This window comes from Amborella trichopoda, chromosome 7 (assembly GCF_054954075.1).
Source record: "Amborella trichopoda isolate Santa Cruz 75 chromosome 7, AtrichopodaSantaCruz75HAP2 v2.0, whole genome shotgun sequence".
NCBI lineage: Eukaryota > Viridiplantae > Streptophyta > Magnoliopsida > Amborellales > Amborellaceae > Amborella > Amborella trichopoda.
In genome coordinates, this window is record NC_142342.1 from 42,892,094 (window position 1) to 42,914,682 (window position 22,589).

Genomic DNA, 22,589 nt, shown 5'->3' on the forward strand with positions numbered 1-22,589 from the left:
ACTATCTTTCCATCATGTACAAAGAGGCTAACTCTTGGGCTGACTCCCTTGCGAAAAAGGGTGTCAATTTATCTTCTCTTTTGATTTTAGATGATGTAAGTCTTTTGTAATTTCCTTTTAGAATAATAAAGCTTTAATTTTTGTAAAATATATATATATTAAAAAAAAGTTAAGAGTGGCTCCAATACACAATAAAATAAAGTAAATTAGACTTAGGTAGTATAGTCATGTTCAGCCTCTACCTAAAACAACACCGACTAATAATGTAGAAAAGTAATAAAAATAACAACTTTATTGAAGTTGGTAGAAAGATAATATATATATATATATATAGGAAGATGCTAAGGTGAGCTAGTCACAGGAAAAAATGAGTCCAGCGGGTCAGATTGATTTGGCAATCACAGATGTCCGGTAGTATTTGAATTTTAATTGTTTTTCTACAAATCCAAATCACTTGAAATTTGGAGTGTGTGTACATAAAAAATAGGTAAATCTTAAAAAATTATATAAAAAAATATTTTACATAAAATAATTGACCAAAATACTCTTGAAAAGTTTTAGAGGTATTTTGATCGACTTTTTTATATTTTTATTAGGTGCGGCTTGATGAAAATAACACACGCTTAAAATTTCAAGTAATTTGAATTTGTAGAAATGAATTAAAATTCAAACACTACCAGACATCAGTATACTGTTATAGAAAATAAATAATATTATTAAATATATTTAAAATAAAATAAAAGAGATGGCTCATAAATTAAATAGTAGTCATGAGCCATTTGTGGCCATACTCTAACAATGAGGGACAATTTGGCTCAAACATAGAGCTCTAAAGGGGCTAGGAGAAGGTATGGAATAATATAGGTGGAAGACGTATAGTATGGATGAAAGTTTGACTTTTAATAAAGTAGAATAACAGAACAAGATTTATGTAACCGACTCCAAATAGGTGTGATAAGTTTGACGACGATAATATAATAATATGGTTCATAAACCCTACATTTCAAGTACCTATGGATTTGCCAAATTTGTACTTCGAAAACTTCAAGTTCCATATTGAGTTGTGAGGAGTGAACAAAAATAGTTAACATCTACCTGCGCACCTCAGCCTGACTTGACCCTATTAGCATGGCTTAGGCCAAACTGGAGCTAGCAATAGGTAGTTTCTTTAAGGCCAGCACTATATGAAAACAAAGTAAAGCTTCCCTTAGAATCTTTGTTTGGAAAATGTTTTATGCATCGAAAATCTTATGATGGCTTTAAGATAAATTCTCATTTTTCAATATTGAAAATGAAAGAGCTTGCAGATATGTAAATATTTGGTTTTAGGACGAAATTGACTATCCAAACAACATGTTGCAATATATATTATTTTTAGAACTTGAAATCTTAATTATTTCACAAATATAATAGCCAAAGTGGTGATGATTGTTCAACATCAAAATTGCCATCTTTAGTGAGTTTGTTAGGTGAGGCGTTACTTACTGCAGCTCCCCTAAACCATTTTCCAAACTAGATTTTACCTCTACTTCATATGCCAAATCTGCAGTTTTTCTTCGACGTTCAGATGTGTGGCTTTACTTTTGTTGTGAGGCAGCCACCTCATGCGAATTGCATTTCAAAAGCACTAACATTAAAGCTTTTTTCCAACTAATTGAGGCTGGCTACACAAATTTTGATCCACCATTATGCTTTATCAAGGGCCAATACCCTCGAAGAGGTTACAAATTCCTATATTTGATCACTACTAACAATAGTGTCATTTTAGCTTTACTTATGGTCTCTTTTAAGTCTTTCACTTGAACTAACTTATACCTCTTAATATGCTATGGATTGTGTTTGCTCTACGCATGGTTAGGGGTGGCGATGGGTTAGATCCGGACTTAAAAAAATATTATGGGACCCTGGACATAGACTTAGACCCAGACCAAACCCAAAAATTAAAATATTTATATATAAGTATATTTTAATATATTTCTTAATCTAGGACTTAAAAATATAACGTGGGACTCAAACCCAGATCCAAGACTCGAATATTGTTTGGGTCCAAGATTTGGACCTAGACCCAACCCGCTGGGTCCAAATTTTTATGTCATGCCCAAACCCTAGTCAGATCTGCTCGGGTCTTAGGTCACGTTTGGGTTTGTGCCAAACACTTAAGTATATTTATTCTCATTTTATTACATCTTGGACCTCTAAAAACATAAATCAAGAGTTTTTTTTACTAGGGATATTTTTTAGTTATTGGGAGGGGTATGACGTGATCTACAGTGTAACATTACCTAAAATGTCACTAGTGTACTGTCTGGGGGTTATGTCATATTTGATGTGTACTTATTATAATTACTAAAAATATTATTATTAAAAAAATTTAATGCAAAAATTAAAAGTAAAAATATCCAAATTTATTGAGAGAAATGAGAGATTACTCCGTTATGAGGTAACCCTTTTAAGCAGCGTTTTAAAAATCGCCGAGTCGAACCGGACTCGCCCGGTTCGACTCGGAATTCAAGAAAAAGGGACCGGATCGGTTCAAAAACCGGGAATCGTCCGGTTCTAGAGAGAACCGGACGATTCCGCACAGTGACTCGCCGATTCACTGTGCGGAATCGGCGAGTCCGTGAAGAACACGGGTTGCACAGTGTTCTTCACGGATTTTTTTCAAATTTGTCATTTTTTGATCATTTTTTTTGTTTTTTTCGGCACGTGATCTGTTTTTCAGGCTGTAAACAGCTTTATTCAGCTTTTTTAACGATTTAATGGTGGAAAAATTGGTTGTTTTTGGATCAAGAAAAATTCGGGGTTTAGGGTTTCCGCCATTTTTGAAATTTCATGCCAAATAGGGCATGAATCTTTCAAAATTTGTTGGCATATTGATCTTAAAGCTGCGAATCAAAAGATTTTGTTACTAATTTGTGAAAATCGTTGAGAAAAACAGACTTTTTTGGAGATTGAAGGCTTCGGTTCACAAAAACAGGTAAGAACTTTGGGTTTTTTTGTTTTTCCGCCATTTGATTTATTTCATGGCATATTTTGAACAAAATGAGTTCAATAATTAGGGTTTTTAATCTTTATTGTGTCTAGTATGATTTAAAATTTTTAATTTTACGTAATCTGGTCAATTACAGCAAGAAATTTGATATGAACAGTGAGATGTCAGGGGAAAAAAATTCCGCTGTTTTTTTTTTTTTTTTCCGCCTTTTGATTTTGTTTTCATGATATATTAGAAATAATGTGTTAAAAATTTAGGTTTTTGATTCCTTATATTGTTGTTTATCAGAAAATATAGTCAATTGGATGTAATTTATTCACTTGGAGGTGAATTTTTGAGTTAAAATCGCTTATGTAAAACGACTCTGTGAAGAACAAATTTTTTTTTTTTTTTTTTTTTTTTTTTGTAGCCCATGATAGAATTTTTTGTAATCTATGATCGAATTTTTTGTAATCCATGATCAAAATGTTTGTTTTTTTTTCTTGTAATCCATGATCGAATTTTATTTTTTATTTTTTATTTTTGTAACCCATGATAGAATTTTTTGTAATCCATGATCGAATGTTTTGTAATCCATGATCGAAATGTTTGTTTTTTTTTGTAATCCATGATCGAATTTTTTGTTTTTTGTTTTTTATGTAACCCATGATAGAGTTTTTTGTAATCTATGATTGAATTTTTTGTTATCCATGATGTAATTGTTTTTTTCTTTTTTAGTAATCCACGATCGAATTTTTTGTTTTTTTTTGTTTTTTGTTTTTGTAATGCATGATCGAATTTTATGTAATCCATGAACGAATTTCTTGTAATCCATGATAGAATTTTCTGTAATCCATGATCGACTTTTTTGTAATCCATGATCGAATTTTATGTAATCCATGATCGAATTTTTTGTAATCCATGATCGAATTTTCTGTAATCCATGATCAACTTTTTTGTAATCCATGATCAAAATGTTTGTTTTTTTTACTTGTAATCCTTGATCGAATTTTTTGTGTTTTTTTTTTTTTTGTAACCCATGATTGAATTTTTTGTAATCCATGATGGAATTGTTTTTTTTTGTTCTTGTAATCCACGATCGAATTTTTTGTTTTTTTATGTTTTTTTTTTTTTTTGTAATCCATGATCGAATTTTATGTAATCCATGATCGAATTTTATGTAATCCGTGATCGAATTTTTTGTAATCCATGATCGAATTTTTAGAAAATTTATGAATTTTTTTTTTTAATCCATGATCGAACTTTTTGAAAATTTGTTAATTTTTTTTTTAATCCATGATCGAATTTTTTGAAAATTTGCTGTACTTTTTTTTTTTATTTCTTTTTATCCATGATCGAATTTTTTGAAAAATGATGATTTTTCGAAAAGATGTGAAAATCGTGATAAAGTTTTGATTATCATGATGTATTAAACATTTAAACCTAATTTTTAATTTTTATTGTTTGAGTTTGCTGTAATTTTTTTTTTTTTTTTTTTCATGATCGAATTTTTTGAAAATTGATGATTTTCCGAAAAGATGTGAAAATCGTGACAAGGTTTTAATTATCATGAGGTATTAAACCATATTTTAAATTTTTATTGTTAAAGTTTTTGTTGAAAAAATTGTATGTTGATGGATTATTTATGCAAAAAAATGCATGTTATTATATTTTCAATACAAAACTGTATTTTTTTTATTTGTTGTTCATGGATTTTTAAGTTGGAATGACTGATGTTAGCCGGCTCTTTGAAGAATTGTTTTTATTATTAATTTTTTAATGCAAAAAATGTATGTTCTTGATAATTGAGTTGTAGCCATGTTTGGAGCTTGCATTTTGTATTATTCTAAATGTTTGTAATTGATATGTACGAAATATTATTGTCAAAAAAGGTATTTTGCAATAACAAATAACAACGAATATGACTACATGAACTACCGCAACATATTATCACTACATATTGTGATTATTTTTCTTTTTGAACTGTCAGGTTAATTTAAACTTTTTACATCTTAAAACAGTTGAATCATGTCAAGATCTATAGAAGACCCTGGATGGCAACATGGGGTCAGACTTGATCTCAACAAGAAAGACAAAATTATTTGTAATTACTGTCAAAGAGTGATAAGTAGTGGGGTACATAGGTTCAAGCAACACTTGGCAGGGGTTAAGGGAGAAGTTTCTGCATGCACTAGTGTCCCTAGTAATGTAAAAAAACAGATGGTGACAATTCTTAATGCTAACAAAGGTAAAAAAATTGCCAAACATAGGACATATCAATATTCGCATTTTCATCCAAAAACATGAAAATTCTTAATGGAGTACCCTCATTTTTTATTGAATTCCTAAAAAACAATATTTATAATGAATTTTAATAATTTTTTCGGATTTTTTTGAAACTTTATTCTGACCGATTCACCCGATTCCGATCCGGACCGCCGATTCGCCGATCCGGATCGCCGATTCGCCGATCCGGATCGGTTTTTGAAAAACCCGATCCGGGTCACCGATCCGGTTTTTAAACCATTGCTTTTAAGTATAAAACCGTGCTCGAAACGGCTCAACTGAAGCAAACTTCCTCATCTTTCCTCGGCATGCCCCTGAAAAAAATGAAGAGAGAGAGGGGAAAATACTTGGTGAGACGACGGGGAGGTTGATGTAGAGAGAGAAAGTGGAGAGAGAAAGGAAAAAGCTTAGAGAGAGAAAGACGGGGAGATTGACTTTGAGAGAGAGGCGGAAAAAAGCTCCATAAATAGCTTTTAGAGAGGCGTTCTGAACGAGAGAGAGTGCTAACATATTTTTCTCTCTTTGTTCTGCAAGATGCCGAGGGGAACGTTGGAAGTGTTGCTCGTCAGTGCCAAAGGCCTCGAGAGCAATGATATATTGTGTAAGTATTTGCCCAAAAAAATTGGCAACATTGAAAGAAAAATTGAATCTTTTCCATTGCTGATCCATTGTTTTTATCTCCAGATCATGTTTATGGTTTCTAGAGAGAGAAATCTCTCTCTCGCTCTCTATGACCTCTATTTCTCTAGATTTAATTCATTTTAACCTTGTTTAATTCTGATCAACGTGTTTAAGTTAATCTTCTTTGTTTTTTTTCAAATTTAGACATTATTATTATTATTATTATTATTATTATTGCTATATCTACCTCTGTTCTGGTAAAGTCTCTCCTTACATAAATAAATTTTATTTTTATCCTTATTTAATATTACAAACTTATTCTGGATATTGTATATATTCTATATGTACAATACTGAACTTTGGGGATTTATTTATCCCCCTTTTTTCAATCATAGAAAATATCCCTTTTCTTTCAGGGAAATTTAGTCATTTGATGCATCTGTTGAATGGGCTCTAATACATGGAAATCCTTCAATTTCTATTATTTGCTAATTTATTGCTGCTATATTGTCATTGCCATTATTATTATTATTGTTATAATTATTATTGTTGTTGTTGTTATTTTTATATCTTTATTATTGTTCTCGTTCTTGTTATATTATTATTATTATCATTGTTGTTGTTGTTATTAGTATTTGGGGTCTTTTATTTTCTGTATTTAACATAGGCTTATGTATTATGACCCATTTATTGTTTTCAGTGGAATTTCTTGCATCATAGGATCATTACTCTTTATTTATTTATTGTTGGAAGTTAGAGAAAATTCTTTTAGAACACACAAACACTTACTCTGTTAATTTCATGCACCATTTATTTATTTTTTTAAATTGTTATTTACTTGCTTACTGCTAGATCAGTTCCAGTTATTATTAGCGTGTGTATTGTTTTTTCATTAAACGTTGTATTTTTTGATTTATAATTGATTGTCCACCATTGTGTTGGTAAGCTGGGATATAACCTTGAATACAAGTGATGCACCGTCGAGTCCAAGTGACTCGTGGGAATCTGCATGTCTTGGTCAGTTGCCATGATTTTTTCAGACTTGGCAGAGTGCTGTGTCTAAGTAACTTAGGCGAATCCGAGTCGGACCCGATAAGTTATCAAACACTGGTTTTTCCTTTCCTCTTGGAAGCGAATACTGATTTTCCTGATCACTTTCCCCAAACCAGTAGTGTTTTATTATGGTGTTCACAGTGATTTGTTTGGATGGCATGTCTAAATGCTTTACCCACCAAATATTTTCCATCTTTATCTTTGTGTTAGTTTTGGTATTTCGGCATGGCTAAACAAAATGAGTCCTTCGTATTGATGTTAAAAACAGACGGTGAAGCCATTGAGTTACTTCTGATATCATCTGGATTACTAAATGGAAAATGATTAGTGGCAGCTGATTTATTAAAAAATTGTTGGCCAATTGGGACTTCCCTGAGTCCTGAGTAGACCTGGATCATGATTCAGGAGGAAAATCCTTGGAATCCCCTCCAGTCTTACTTTTGCCTCTTTTTTTCTTTTTTTAAAATGGTGCCAGTCTGACTTGGGGGTGGCCTTAATCTGACCAAGTGACTCGGGATTGGTCCCAAGAGTCTTGAACTGTTCCCGATTCTTAATCACTGGGAAGTGTTGTCAGATTCCCATCCTCTTCCATCAATGATTGAGCGCCATTTTTACTTAGTGATAATGGGGTCACTGTTATCTTGCAAACAATTGTTGGAATTTCTGCAAGCAAAATCCTTAGAATCCCTGTCTTTTAGTCATGGCAACCAGTGTAAATCATAATAACATTTACTATCAGCCAGGTCATTGACATGGTTTTGATGCGATATGATATGATTAAATCACATTGAATTTGGCCTTCATTAGAAATAAAATTATATCGGAATTCTTTTAGTATCATGAAAATTGCTCTGCTAATCTTCAAATGTCATTTTCTTTTTGCCTTCACTTTTGTTGAACTGATAAAACCTTTTGCCAGTTATTTGCAAAGATATCTTGTTATTGCACATGTTGGGTTTAACATCTGCAAATAGAACTTACTTCATTGAATGGTTCATATTTTGGTTTCCTTGCATATATTCTTCAGGTCATTTGCTCATTTGGTTCTGTTATTCTTGGATATTTATTGAGAAATCTATCTGGTTAGTTATACATGAGCACTTCTTCTGAGAAAGTCCATCCTAAATTTTGTGACTTAAACTTCTCTCTTTTTTTTTTTCGTAGAAAGAAAGAGCTTTCTTATATGTAAAAGGCACACTACTTTTTGGTTAATTGAAAACTTATTTTTGATTGAAAGTTCTCACATTTTTTTGGGTTGAAAATGCTTCTCATATTTAAAATCAGTTGTACTATTACGATTGGTCAATTTGCATTTCATTACTGCTTGGTGTAAAAAGACAGTTTAATTTTAATTACTAATTTGCAAACACCAATAAGTTTGCATTTGAAAGCAGCTAGATCGTATGATGCTATTTCAGTTTCTTCCTCATCCTGGTGTTTATATTTATGATTTTGGTAAAATTTGAATGAGTTTCTGTTGGAGCAGTGCAAATTCTTTTCAGCTTAGCTATTAAATATTTGTTCCCATAACTCATTAGGGACAATGCGATTCTAATCTTTTCATACCATTCACTTGTTGTGTCTATGAGCTATTAATTTTGCTTTCATTAATTGTATCAGCTAACATGGATCCTTATGTTATCATCACATGCCGAACTCAGGAGCAAAAAAGCAGTGTTGCATCAGGTAATTGAAATTTTTCAAACAGTTCCCTCCTGAAATTTTTATTTATTTGTATATCATTGTGAGATGATCATCATCATCATCCGAGATTTATCCCAACTATTGGGAGCCGGCTACATTAATCCTATTCTATCATTTTACTCTATTAAGGGTCATAACCTCAATCATCCTAGAAGTCACTATATCTGTTCTCAAAACTTCCATCCATGTCCTTTGGGCCTTCTCCATGTCTTTTTAGAGCCTTCCACTTGAACCAATTCGCACATCTTTTTTAGAATACAAGACACATTACTGCAAGAAAACTGACCAATGCTCTCTCTCTCTCTCTGTAATATAGTAATGGTGAGAATGGAGGGTGGGAAGTTACGTTGAGGCATCCTCTCCCAAACCACCGATTCCCCAACCCCATTCCCAACTCTCTCTCTTTCTCTCTCTGAAGTGTCATTGAAGATCCGAGTGCTTTTTTTATTTTCTTCTGCCACAAATGATACTCTCTCTCTCTCTCTCTCTCTAGTGTCATTGAAGATCTAAGTATTTAAATTATTTTCTTCTTCCATAAATGATAAGTTTGACCATGCTGATGATAGATCACAAATTGATGATGCAGGCCAAGGGACTGAACCCAATTGGAACGAGAACTTTGTGTTCAGTATCTCCGATGGTGTTTCTGAACTGAATATCAAGATCATGGACAAAGATACCTTCACTTCAGATGACTTTGTTGGAGAAGCAAGGTAACCTTCATCCCTCTCTCCCTCTCTCTCAAGATTATTGCAAATGGATATTTTACTCTCTTTTTTTTTTTTAACCTTGGGCTCTCTCTCTTTTATTTACTGAAGTTTCATTAGAAATAAATGCTTATTTTATTACTAGTCACTTTAGCGTGAGAAAATCAATAGATTAGTGTTGTCTTATGACCATGATTTTGAGATGATCCTGGAAATGTAATGGATAATTCATCTTTCTTATGAATTGTCTAGGCAAGTAAAAATGCAAGCCTTGTTATGGCACAGACATATTATTTGATTTGTTTTCCTTTTCCAGCTCTGTAGTTATTATTGAAAAGCAGCTTTCATCTCTTAATTATCCTTGATGGAATAACTGTAAAAAAGATCCATGGATTATATCTAGACCCTTCAATCTCTCTCTCCCTCTCTGAAATCCATATTTCATCTCTCTAGCATTTGAAGTGCACCTCCCTCAATTCGGAATTCATCTCCCTAGCACCTCTATTAAATGCATTTCCTCTATAGATACCAATTTCTGAAGTTTCATGTTATGTAATTATTTATAAATTATTTGTTTTATTTTTTACTTTTTATTTGCAGCATTCCTTTGGAGCCTCTGTTTATGGAAGGGAGCATCCCTCCAACAGCTTATAATGTTGTATCCTCGGATCAAACCTATTGTGGGGAGATCAGAGTTGGCCTCACCTTCACTCCTGAGGTATCTATGATAAACTTAGAGGGTCTTTACCTCTCTCTCTCTCTCTCTCTCTCTCTCTCTCCCCTGGGGGGAGGGGGCGCCCCTGCACCCCTGGTCTCTGCAGCAGCGGAGACAAGTTGCTGGTTATTTGTGCCTCTCTATTTCTTCATCTTTTAGTGTACAGACACAACTCAGTGTCGAGTAGAGATGACGTGTACCTTGAGAGAGGTATCAGACTAAAGTAGAGAAAGAACGAAGAAGACAAATTATGACGACTGTGACTAAATTCTTTTTCTTCAATTTTTATTTTTTATTTTCACTAGACTACCAGAGGTTTTACAGAATCTGTCCATCATAGTCTCAAATACTATGTACTACGTACAATATGCCCATGACCAGTATTTTTAAAAAAGGCGAGTCGAACCGGACCCGCCCAATTCGACTCGGGAACCGGTACAGCCCGTGCCGGTTCCAGCACAAAACCGAGAACCGCCCGGTTCTAGAGTAGAACCGCCGGTTCCCATTCGGTTCTATCCGGTTCAGCCCGGTTGTTCACCCACGCAACGTATGACACGCACGTGCGAGCGTGCCCCACGCACACTCACACGGGCACGCTCGCACGTGCACAAGTGTGTCCAAGCGCACGTGCGAGCATGCCCCACGCACACTCACGCGTGCACACGTGTGTTCTAGCACGCCCCATGCACACTCACACGTGCACACGTGTGTTCGAGCGCGTCCCACGCACACTCACCCGCACATGCACATGCACACGTGTGTCCGAGCGCGTCCCACGCACACTCACCCGCACATGCACACGTGTGTCCAAGCTCATGTGCGAGAATGGCCCATGCACACGCACGCGTGCACACGTGTGTTCGAGCGCGCCCCACGCACACTCACACGTGTATCCAAGCGCACGTGTGAGCGTGCCCCACGCACACTCACGCGTGTACACGTGTATCCAAGCGTACGTGTGAAGTTGCCCTAATATTTTTGCACAACTATTATAGTTCATATTACATAGGTATTTATATACCAAAGTTGAATACCCATCTTTCGATGTGGGATAATTCCCAAACATCATTAAATGAAAACGAAATGTAAATATAATCCATTAATCAGCAATTTATAATCACATGTAGTTAGATGGCTTGGTGGTTATAACTTTTGTTTTTTTACTTGATGTCCCAAGGTCGAATCCCCTTGGGTATGTGTTGCATTCGAATCCCCTTGGGCATGTGTTGCATTTTTGTTGTGTATATAGTGGTTGGTATACATATAAATATTTTTGTTGTGTATATAGTGGTTGGTATAAATATAAATATTTTTGTAAATAATATAAAAGGCATAAAAAAATGAAAAATAAAAAAATTAATTTTTTATATATCAGTTAATTTTTGTTGTATATAGTGGTATAATTATTTTTGTAAATAATATGAAAGGTATAAAAAAAATAAAAATAAAAATTTTGTTCTATTTGAAATCTCCATCTTTCTACTAACAATCTCTTTTACTAAATTTATTATAGAAACCTAAAAAAATAAATTTTTGAAAAATTGAAGTGTTATTTCTAAAATTTGTACGCATTTTATTAATTTTTACATTGATAACCAAATCATTTATTTTATTTATGAATTTTTACATTATAAATCATGTAATGTACTATTTTTCTTACAGTTGTCAATAATACATTTTAAATTAGATAATATTATAAAATATTTTTAATTTGTTATTATTTATCTAATAAAATAATTATAAAATGTAAACTAATAATTATAATTTCAGTATATAATATTATAATTAGTGAGGTTGTAATAATTTTGGATTATAGTTAGTTAGGCTGTAATAGTTGGGGTTTTTTTAGCGGATTAGGGTTTTTCGCCAAAACGAGATTTTAATGGCCATTCTTTTATTGATTAGTCTACTCTTTAGAATAGTCCATTTATAATTATATATTTTATCCATGATAATTCTATGAATTTTTTTTTATGTGATGCAAATTTAATAGTTAAAATAAGTTTATACAGGAAAAGAGCATCTCAATATTCACAAATTGATAAAAAAAATGAAAATTATTAATGTAGTACCTTCATTTTTTATTGGATTCATAAAAAACAATATTTATAATGAATTTTAATAATTTTTTCGGATTTTTTTGACGTTTTAATCCGACCAATTCAGCCGATTCCCGATCCAAATCGCTGATTCGTCGATCCGAATCAGTTTTTGAGGTGCTCGATTTGGGTCACCGATCCGTTTTTTAAACCATTGCCCATGACTATAAACTCTTTGGTCAAGAGAATACACTCTGATAATCTGATTTTAGTCCAGTTGCATGTACGAGTACAAGAGATCTTATCATGATCGTCTAACTATAATGCCATCGTGATGCTTATTAAAATTCTCTTGAAACTGTAATTATAAAAGAGAAAAACTGAATAGTTGTTGACTTTGTTGGTGTGTGTGTATGTGTTCTTTGGCAGGAGACAAGTTATGCCGATCGTGACTTTGAGGCTGAGAACTTCGGCGGATGGAAGGAATCTGGTTAAAGGGCCACGGTTTGACTGTTAGAAATCGAAAATAACTGTTCAGAAACTTGTCGCATGCTTTTCCATGAATTTCTCATGTCTTCCCCTTGTCTATGAAAAATGAAACATGAGACATCAACAACACTTAATTGCAGCATTTTGATACCCTTCCAATGCAGTCTGGTTCCTTAATTTTGGATAGAGTTGGAGATTTAATTATGGGATTGTAAACAATGCAATCATTTGTCTTTGGTACAAGGAGTTCACTATTACTTACAATCATCCAATCTGAAGTCTGATAGCTTAAGTGTGCTACAAAGTTCGAGAAAATTTATTTTGAACTTTGAGTTTGGTCAATGGAATAAATGCAGCCACCCAATTTCACATTCAATGGTCAAAATTAATTGTGACCATTTTGCATTAAAAGTAAATAGTCTCATTAATAATAGCACCAAGAATAATAATCTTGGTGAATAGCACAAATATAATGAAAATGGATGAAAATTCAGAAACTTGTAGGGTGAAATTAGGCAATGAGAGAATGGATATTGAAGTAATCAGTAATGGGTTAGACAGGGCTTGAGGTTTAACTGATTTTGAACTTTTGATGGAAACTTGGTCTTATTTCTCCATGAGTTTGTTCTAATTTTGTCTCTGTTGAAGGTTGTAATAGGATTCCAGTTTGACATGACTCATAAGTGATGCGCTTTTGTTCATTTGATATCTTGCTACAAAACAATGACTCTCTCTCTGAGAGAGAGAGAGCCGAGAGAGAAAGAGAGATATAAAGTGGAATTTAGGAGAGATACGTAGAGAGAGATCTAAAGGATAGGCTCTGTGCATAGCACATCTCTAACCACGCTACTTCATATCTAAAAGTCAAAAATAACTCTAACCTCCTCATACCAAAAATAAATAATTTTATTATACATATTTGAGTGATTTACATACGGATCTTAAAATTTTTTCTAAAATACAAAATGCTCATACGTGGAAATTACAAAGAAAATAGATCAACCCACTTTTTTTATTTTTTTTCAAACTAGCTCCTCAGCTAGGACATCTTCGGATCGTTCTTTTTTTTTTCTTTTTTTTAAGTACGGCACTACTCTAAAACTTGGGGCTGCCCTATAAACAAAAAAAACTAAAAAAAAAAAAATTGAAAAAAAAAAAAAATGCAGGCTGACCATCTGAAAAAAAAAGGGTATATATATAAATTACTCTATATATATTTCCATCTATTATTCTTGTCTAGAAAACTTATTGTTGTCCCTCTCATGTAGCACTTTGTCTCTAAATTCTTGCCAGAAAGTCTCTCTCTCTATTATCTGCCTGAAAGGCTGTGGTCCCTCAATTCTGTCTGAAAGGCCGTTGTCTCTAAATTATTGCCTGAGAGTGATCACTCTCACCCTTTTTCCTTTACGAAAAGCATGTGGACACTTGGTGGTTGGTGAAAATCTCTCTTTTTCTATCTAAAATCATGGTTTCCACCTCCTCACTCTCTCTTTATGCAGCACATGCCCCAGCAAGTGATGCATGTTTTTCAAACCTTACAAACCAAGTCAAAATAAAGGGCTTCAAACTTCCAATAAAGGAACGGTTTTGTGTCAAATGAAGGCTTCTATATCTTTGTTTTTAGGCTTACTGTCAACCATTTATTTCGGCAAAAAGAAGTTTTAATCTTTTGTATCCGAGGCAAGATAAATCATTTTCTCTAGAAAATATTTGTCCCAGAAATGAGATAGTTTGTCCTCAAGAAATATGATAGTAGAGGATTGTGAAAACTATATCCCTGATACAAATGCATAGACAAGATCTATATTACCAGGGACAGGGAAATGGAAAATTTTTATATAAGTGTGAGGCCCTAAACAATCAAAGATGCAGCTATGGAAAAAGTTTATATAAGTGTGAGGCCCTAAACAATCAAAGATACAGCTCAAAAATTCATTATAAGGGTTATTTCCATGTTGAAAACTTGAAATTCATTATCAGGGTTGTTTTCATGTTGAAAAATTTTGAATCGTTCATCTCGACCTCAAGATGTATGAATATGAAAAAAAAGAGATTTTAATCTTGAAAACAATGCATCATGCAATATATCATCTAGAATGTCAATTTTCAAGATTTTCAAGTGTTCATGGATATGCTCAATCTACACTATTTTTTAATCTTTAAAATTTTATAATCCAAGATGAAAATAAACCACAAAGATATAGGATACCTAAACATTATATTTTGGTACTATTTGAAGGTACGCCTTACTTTGATTGTTTACGGCCTCGGAGAATTACTTAGGGAGGGAGCTTGGAGAGGCACGGAGAATTACATAGAGATAAAAAGTGAAAGAGAGAGAGGGAAATAGCTCCATAAATAGCCCCCCGTTGATCTCTTTCTCTTTCTTGTTTCATTTGTTTTGAAAGATGCCTAGGGGGACGTTGGAAGTGTTGCTGGTCAGTGCCAAAGGCCTCGAGAACACGGATTTCTTGTGTGAGTCTCCACCCAAAAAAAATTGGCAAAATTTAAAGAAAAATTGAATCTTTGCCATGCTGTTTTCTCCGTATCATGTTTATGGTTTCTCTCTCTAGAAATCTCTCTCTCTAGACCCCTCTCTCTCTCTAGAATTAGTACAATTTTACAGTATCTTGCATTAGTCTCATTAAGTTATTCAAATTTAGTGTTTTTAGATTGAATTTAGGCTTTTTTTTTTTCTATATCTACCTCTGTTCTCGTAAAAAAAAATCCATATTATTTTATATTTCAAACTCGTTCTGGATATTGGATCCATTTTATTTGTACAATGCTGAATTTTCGAGATTTATGTATCCCTCTTTTTTTAGTTATAAAAAATGCCCCTTTTCTTTAAGGATTTGCTGGTCATTTTGATGCATCTGTTTGAATGGGCCCTAATACATGGAAATCCTTTAATTTTTATTATTTTGCTAATTTATTGCTGCTTATTATCATTACCATTATTATTATTATTATTATCTGGGGTCTTTTATTTTCAGTATTTGACATAGGATTATGTGTTATGACCCATTTAATTGTTTTTAATGGATTTTCTTTCATGTATCTTTATTTTTTAGTTGGTAGTTAGAGAAAAAAAATTTATAGCATACAAAAAGTTCATCTATTAACTTCATGCGCCATTTGTTTATTTTTCACATTGTTTTTTTGCTTACTTACTGCTAGATCTGTTCCAGTTATTATTAGCATGTGATTGTTTTTTCATTTAGAGATTGTATTTGTTTTTTTTTTTTTGCATTTTTCTGGGGAAGATTATTTATTTTTTGATTTCTAATTGATTGTCAGGCTTTGTTTTGGTAAGCTCAGATATCAAGCTTGAACATTAGTGATGCATTGTCGAGTCCAAAAGACTCATGGGAATCCACAGACCCAGTCAGTTCCCATGGTTTTTTTTTGGACTCGGCAGTGTGCCATGTCGAAGTAACTCGGGCAAGTTTGAGTTGGACTCAATGAGTTATCGAACACTGGTTCTTTCTTTCTTCTTGGAAGCGAATACTGATTTTCCATGGTCTCTTCCTCAAATCAGTAGTGTTTTATTCCGAATTTCATGAAATTGAATCATTATACATGGTGATTTATTTGGATGGCCTGTCTAAATGCTTTACCCAACAAATATTTTCATCTTTACCTTTGTGTTAGTTTTGGTTTTTGGGCATGGCTAGATTGGTTAGATAATAAAATGATGCTTCCTAATTGATGTAAAAAATAGATGGTGAAGCCATTGATTAAGTTCTGATATCATCTGGAGTACTAAATGGAAAATGGTTAGTGTTAGCCTATTGATTAAAGAATTGCTGGAGAATCGGGACTTGCTTGAGTCCGGAGTAGACCTGAATTGCGATTCAGGAAGAAAATCCTTGGAAGCACCCCCCAGTCTTGCATTTTCTTTTTACTTTTTGTTAAAATGATTCCCATATGATTTGGGGATGGCCTAAATCTGACCAGGAGACTCGGGACTGGGTCCCAAGTGTGTCCTGAACCGGCTCCCGACTCTTAATCACTGGGAAGTATTGTCAGATTCCCATGTTCTTCCATCAATGATTGAGCACTATTTTTCTAGAGATACCGGGGCTGCCGATACCTTGCAAACAATTATTGGAATTTCTATAAGCAAAAGCAGCAGAATCATTGTCTTTTAGTCATGGCAACTGATGTATCATGGCAACAATTTACTATCAGCCAGGTCATTGACATGCTTTTGATACGGATACAATATGATACAATTAGATCACATCGAATTTGTCCTTCATTAGAACTAAAATTACCTTGGAATTATTTTAGGGTGATAAAAATTGTTCTGCTAATCTTCAAATGTCATTTTCTTTTTACCCTCACTTTTTTTGAACTGAAAAAACTTTTGTCAGTTATTTGCAAAGATATGTTGTTATCTTGTTATTGCACATGTTGGATTCACCATCTGCAAATGGAACTCACCTTATTGGGTGGTTCATATGTTGGTTTTCTTGCATGTAATGTTCAGTTCATTTACTCATTTGTTTTTGTAATTCTTGGTTATTTATTGAGAAATCAATCTGCCAAAGTTATACATCAGAACTTCTTCTGGGAAAGTCAATACTAAATTTTGTGAGTTAGACTTCTTTATTTTTCTTCCTAGAAAGAAAGAGTTTTCTCATATGTAGATGGCACACAATCTTTTGATCAACTGAAAACTTATTGGTGACTGAAAGTCCTCTCAATTTTTTTGGTTGAAAATGCTCGTCAAATTTCAAATCAGCTGTAGTATTAAATAAATTTGCATGTCATTACTGTTTAGTGGAAAACAGTGTGCCGGGACTTGCCTCGGCCAAGGGACTCATCCCTTGGTTGAGGGAGTTACTCGGCCCAATCCTGCACAGGGCGCCCTAAGAAAAAAGGAAAAAATGTGAAAACATAGAAAAAATATAATGAAAGTGAAATGAAACCTACAAAAAACAGATTTGAAAAAAAAAAACCTATTTACAGTTTAGGACATTCTAAAACATCCAAAAAAAGAAAAACATAAAAATAGTGACTATGGGAAAAGCACTCACCAAACTTTTCCAAATACATGTAAATCCTATAAAAATAAATTTGTAAAATATTTCCACGTCTTTTACTTTTTTTTTTAGGGAAAATTACAAATAACCCCTAACACTTCTTATGCAACTTACCCCCAACCTAACTTTTTCTCTCATTTTTTTCCCAAAATAGACTTTCTTAGCAAATACCCCCCAAGTACAAAAAGACACATTTTGTGACGAAAATACCCCTTTTCATACTAAAAAAATTAACATTGGCCAGACATTCACGTGGGCATACGTACAGTACCAAAAGCCACATGGGCTGCCGGACTGCCATGAACCCATTGCCGGACCCCATTAAATTTAAAAACATGCCGGATTGCGTTCATTCTCTGTCGGACCGCATTGTGTCCAGGAAACATGTGCCGCACACTGCTTGTTCAATTTGCGAGACCGCACTTTTGTCCAGAAAAAAAAGTGTTGGAGTGCGACTGTTTTGTCGGACCGCACTTTTGTCTAGAAATAGCAGTATCGGACTGCTTATTCAATTTGCCGGACCGCAGTTTTGACCAGAACGAAAGTGCTAGACCGCATGTCGATTTTGCCGGATCGCAGTTTTGACTGGAACGAAAAGTGTCAGACCGCTTGTTTTGATTGCCTGACCGTAATTTTGAGCAGAACGAAAAGTGTCAGACCGCTTGTTTTGATTACCGGACTGCACTTTTGACTAGAACGAAAAGTGTCGGATCGCAGTTTTGACCGCATGAGGGAAAGACGAGGGAAAGAGGAGTGGGTAAAAGTTTTAGGGTGGTTTAGTCTTTTTTTGTTTTTTTTTTTGGGTTGGGGGGTTATTTGCTATAAAGTACGTTTTGGGGTAAAAAATGAGAGAAAAAGTTAGGTTGGGGGTAAGTTGCATAGGAAGTGTATACTTGGGGTTTTTTTGTAATTTTCCCTTTTTTTTATATGCCCCAAGTTGTACACACAACTCGGGGGTACTCGGATGAGTCCCATCACACTTGTGAAAAAAGACAGTTTTCATGTGATTACCAATTTGCTGAAACCAATATATTTTCATATGTGATCATCATATGCAATCGCTTTTTGGGTTTCTTCTGTAATTTTAAGATTTTGGTAAGCTTTGGCTGAGTTTCAATTGGAGCAGTGCAAGTTCTTTTCAGTTTAAGTATCAAATATGTACTCTAGTTCTTTTTCTACCTAATCAAGTAGTTGTTCCCATATGTCAGTAGGGGCAATGTAGTTCTGATCTTTTCATGTTATTATTTCCTTCCATTCATTTGTTGTGTCGATAGCCGTTAATTTTGCTTTCATAAATTTTATCAGGTAACATGGATCCTTATGCAATCATCACATGCCGAACTCAGGAGCAAAAGAGCAGTGTTGCATCAGGTAATTCTTTTTCAAACAGCAGAGGCATTTTTCCCTCCTGAAAAATTTATTTATTTCTTTCATTATATGGTCATTCAATCAAATCCACTTTTTTTCATATTTATTTTTCTTTTTTTCTTTTTTTTTTTTGAATTTTTATGGGCATATTGATTTGGTTGAAATTTGTAAGAGTTTAGACTCAAACCTATAGCCAAGATACAAAATTCTAGAGAGAAGCAAAGATTTAAATTAAGCCCAAATGAGTCGAAAAAATCCAACTCGATCACTTTCCCGAGAGCGCATTACTGCAAGAAAATGGACCCGTGCTCTCTCTCCCTCTCTATCTGAAGTGGCATTTTGAAGATCCGAGTACTTTCTTTTATTTTCTTCTGTAATAAATAATAAAAGTTTGAACATGCTGATGATAGATCATGGGTTGATGATGCAGGCAAAGGGACAGAACCCGAATGGAATGAGAACTTTGTGTTCAGTATTTCCGATGGTGTTTCTGAACTGAATATCAAGATTATGGACAGTGATGGCGCCACTGCAGATGACTTTGTTGGAGAAGTAAGGTAACCTTCACTGCATATGACTTTGTTGGAGAAGCAAATGGACACTTTACCTTTTTTTATCTCCGCATCTCTCTGCCTCACTCACTAAATTTTTATTAGAAAGATAATTTGTAATGCTGAATACTCATATTGGTGTGAGAAAATCGATTGAGTTTTTGTAATGATGGTTGCGTTATGACCGAGTTTTTGTGACGATCCTGTAATTGTAGTTGATAATTCATCTCACTTAAGAAGTGCATAGGCAAGTAATAATGCAAGCCTTCTTATGCCACAGGCATTTTCATTGATTCGTTATCCTATTTCCAGCTTTGTAATTACTATTGAAAAGCAACTCTCAACCCTATTTCCAGCTTTGTAATTATCTTCTTTGATGGAATGTTGCAGGTTTTACTTGTTAAAACAGATCCATGGGTTACATAACAAAACTTTTTAATCTCTCTCTCTCTCTCTCTCACCGTTATCATCGTCAAAGCCTTTTTTCAACTAATTGGGGTAGACTACACGAATCCTGGTCCGCCGTCATACCCTCAGTGAGGCCGTAAGTCCCTATATTTTTTCTCACTAATTCCAACCATATCTTTTTGGGCTTACCCCTTGTCTCTTGTCCCTTTGAGCCTTCCACTTAAAGTAACTCGTACCTCCTAATAGATGTATTGGATTTGCGCACTTAAATTTTCCCCAATGTATTCATTTCAAATTCTATAATTTCTTGTCTTGCCACCCATCCATCTCAACGTCCTCATCTTCGCTACACTCATTTCATCTTAACATCCTCTCTCTCTCTCGCATATATTTCATCTCTCTAGAATTTGAAGTGTACCTCCATCATCTCCAGAATTCATCTCACTAGCACCTCTATTGAATTCAATTCCATTATAGATACTAATTTCTGAAGTTTCATTGTGTAGTTCTGTATTCATTTTTTGCTTTTATTTTATTTTATTTGCAGCATTCCTTTGGAGCCTCTGTTTATGGAAGGGAACCTCCCTCCAACAGCTTATAATGTTGTTTCCTCGGATCAAACCTATTGTGGGGAGATCAGGGTTGGCCTCACCTTCACTCCTGAGGTACCTATGATAAACTTAAATGGACTTTACTCCTCTTTTTGTGTGCGCGTACTTCACTGGACATAGCTCTCTCTCTCTCTTTGATCATGACATCCCTCTCTCTAAGATAAACTTCAATGGATCTGTCTCTCTCTCTCTTTGATCATGACATCCCTCTCTCTAAGATAAACTTCAATGGATCTCTCTCTCTCTTTTTGATCATGACATCCCTCTCTCTAAGATAAACTTCAATGGATCTCTCTCTCTCTCTCTATCTCTCTCTTTCTCTCTCAATGAGCTGGAACCAACAAGTGGACAAACATCTGTTTCTCTTTCTCTGATCAGCTTCAATGGACATCTCTCTCTCTCTCATCTTTTAGTGTACAGACACAACTCAGTGTGAAGTAGAGAGTGAAGTGTATCTCGAAGCACTAAAGTAGAGAGAGAGTAGAAGACAAGTTATGGCTATTGTTAGTTAAAATTTTCATTTTTTCTTTTATTTTTTATTTATTTTTCACTGGACTAGCTGAGGTTTGTATAGAGCCCATCCATTATAGTCTCAAATACTGTTATGTACAATAGGCCTGAGACTATAAAGTCTTTGGTCAAGACTATAAACTCTGGTTTTAGTCCGAATACGAGTACAAGAGATCTTATCGTGATTTCCTAGCTATATACCACCATGATGCTTGTTGAAATACTCTTGAAAACTGTATTTATAAAAAAGAAAAACATGATAAATACTGACCTTGTGTGTGTGTGTGTGTTTTTCCTTCAAAAGGAGACAAGTTATGCCGATCGTGACTTCGAGGCTGAGAATTTCGGCGGATGGAAGGAATCTGGTTAAAAGGTCACTCTTTGACTGTGAAAAATTGAAGTTTGAAACCTATCTCATGCTTCTACGTATTTCTGATGTGTGCCTCTTGTTTCTGAAAAATGAAAATATGAGACATGTATAACACTTAATTGGAGCATTTTGATCCCCTTCCAATCCAGACTGGTTCCTTAATTTTTGATAGAGTTGGAAATCTGTATTTATTTAGTTTTATGATGCCCACCCTATCGTATTCGGCTTGGCAAGGTTTCTTTCATTCGTCAATAGGCTTGGCTTCACTGTCGCTCATGACTGGTATTGTAGTTGCAGTAGCCTGCCTGCCTCCTCCTTTCTAGAAGTAGTAGCATCCGTACTGCCTACGGACTAGAAGCTTTGCTTACCCCCTACCTTTGAAAACAAATCGCTACTGGCCTGCTAACCAGGATCATCCAGCAGCAGGCTCACTTTTCAAGGTAGGGAGGTCTGAGACAGGGCCTGAACTTGTCGTTCGTGTGTTCGTGTTGTATTAGCGAAAAAAGTGCCATAATATCAATAAGACTAATTATGTTGTTGAGTAGGAGAAATATGAATATGGATGAAAATTCAGAAACTTTTAGGGTGAAATTAGGTGATGATGGCATAGAAATCGAAGTAGTCAGTGATGGGTTCGACCGGGCTTGTGGTTTGGCTGATTTTGAACTTTGGATGGAGACTTGCACTTTGTTTTTCCCCGAGTCTGGTCTAAAACTTTTCTCTGTTGAATATAGTATTCTGGATTCCATTTTGAGATTACTTGTAAGTGATCCGCTTTTGTTCATTTGACATCCTGCTGCAAATCAAGAACCGCATGTGCCTCTCTCTCACACAATTTATCTGAATGTAATGTAGGGAGGAGAGAGAAATTATCTAAATGGAATACAAGGAGAGAGAGATTCATCTAAGCGGAATTTAGGGGGGAGAGAGTTCATTTAAGTGGAATGTAGGGGGAGAGAGAGTAAATCTAAGTGGAACGTAGGGGTGAGAGAGAGAGAGTTCATCTAAGTGGAATGCAGAAGGGAGAGAGAGAGATTTAAGTGGAATGTAAGAAGGACACTGTCAGGTCCTGCTCTCTAAAGAGGGCCTAGGCCCAAGCCTGAAATCCCCCCTTAAGTTTTCTTCAACAATTTTT

General features: G+C 34.5%; 1 protein-coding gene across 1 annotated transcript; it reads left to right on the forward strand.

The window, feature by feature from the left end:
- Positions 1–5,542: 5,542 nt before the first annotated feature.
- On the forward strand, positions 5,543–21,616 carry LOC18423077 (synaptotagmin-4). The gene is made up of 10 exons (XM_006827665.4): positions 5,543–5,858; positions 8,552–8,617; positions 9,222–9,348; positions 9,943–10,215; positions 13,854–14,016; positions 14,994–15,060; positions 18,942–19,007; positions 19,435–19,561; positions 20,511–20,628; positions 21,389–21,616. Exons 1-10 carry the CDS (start codon positions 5,792–5,794, stop codon positions 21,452–21,454), a joined length of 1,140 nt encoding a protein of 379 aa, XP_006827728.2. The 5' UTR covers positions 5,543–5,791; the 3' UTR covers positions 21,455–21,616.
- The last annotated feature ends 973 nt before the right edge of the window (positions 21,617–22,589 follow it).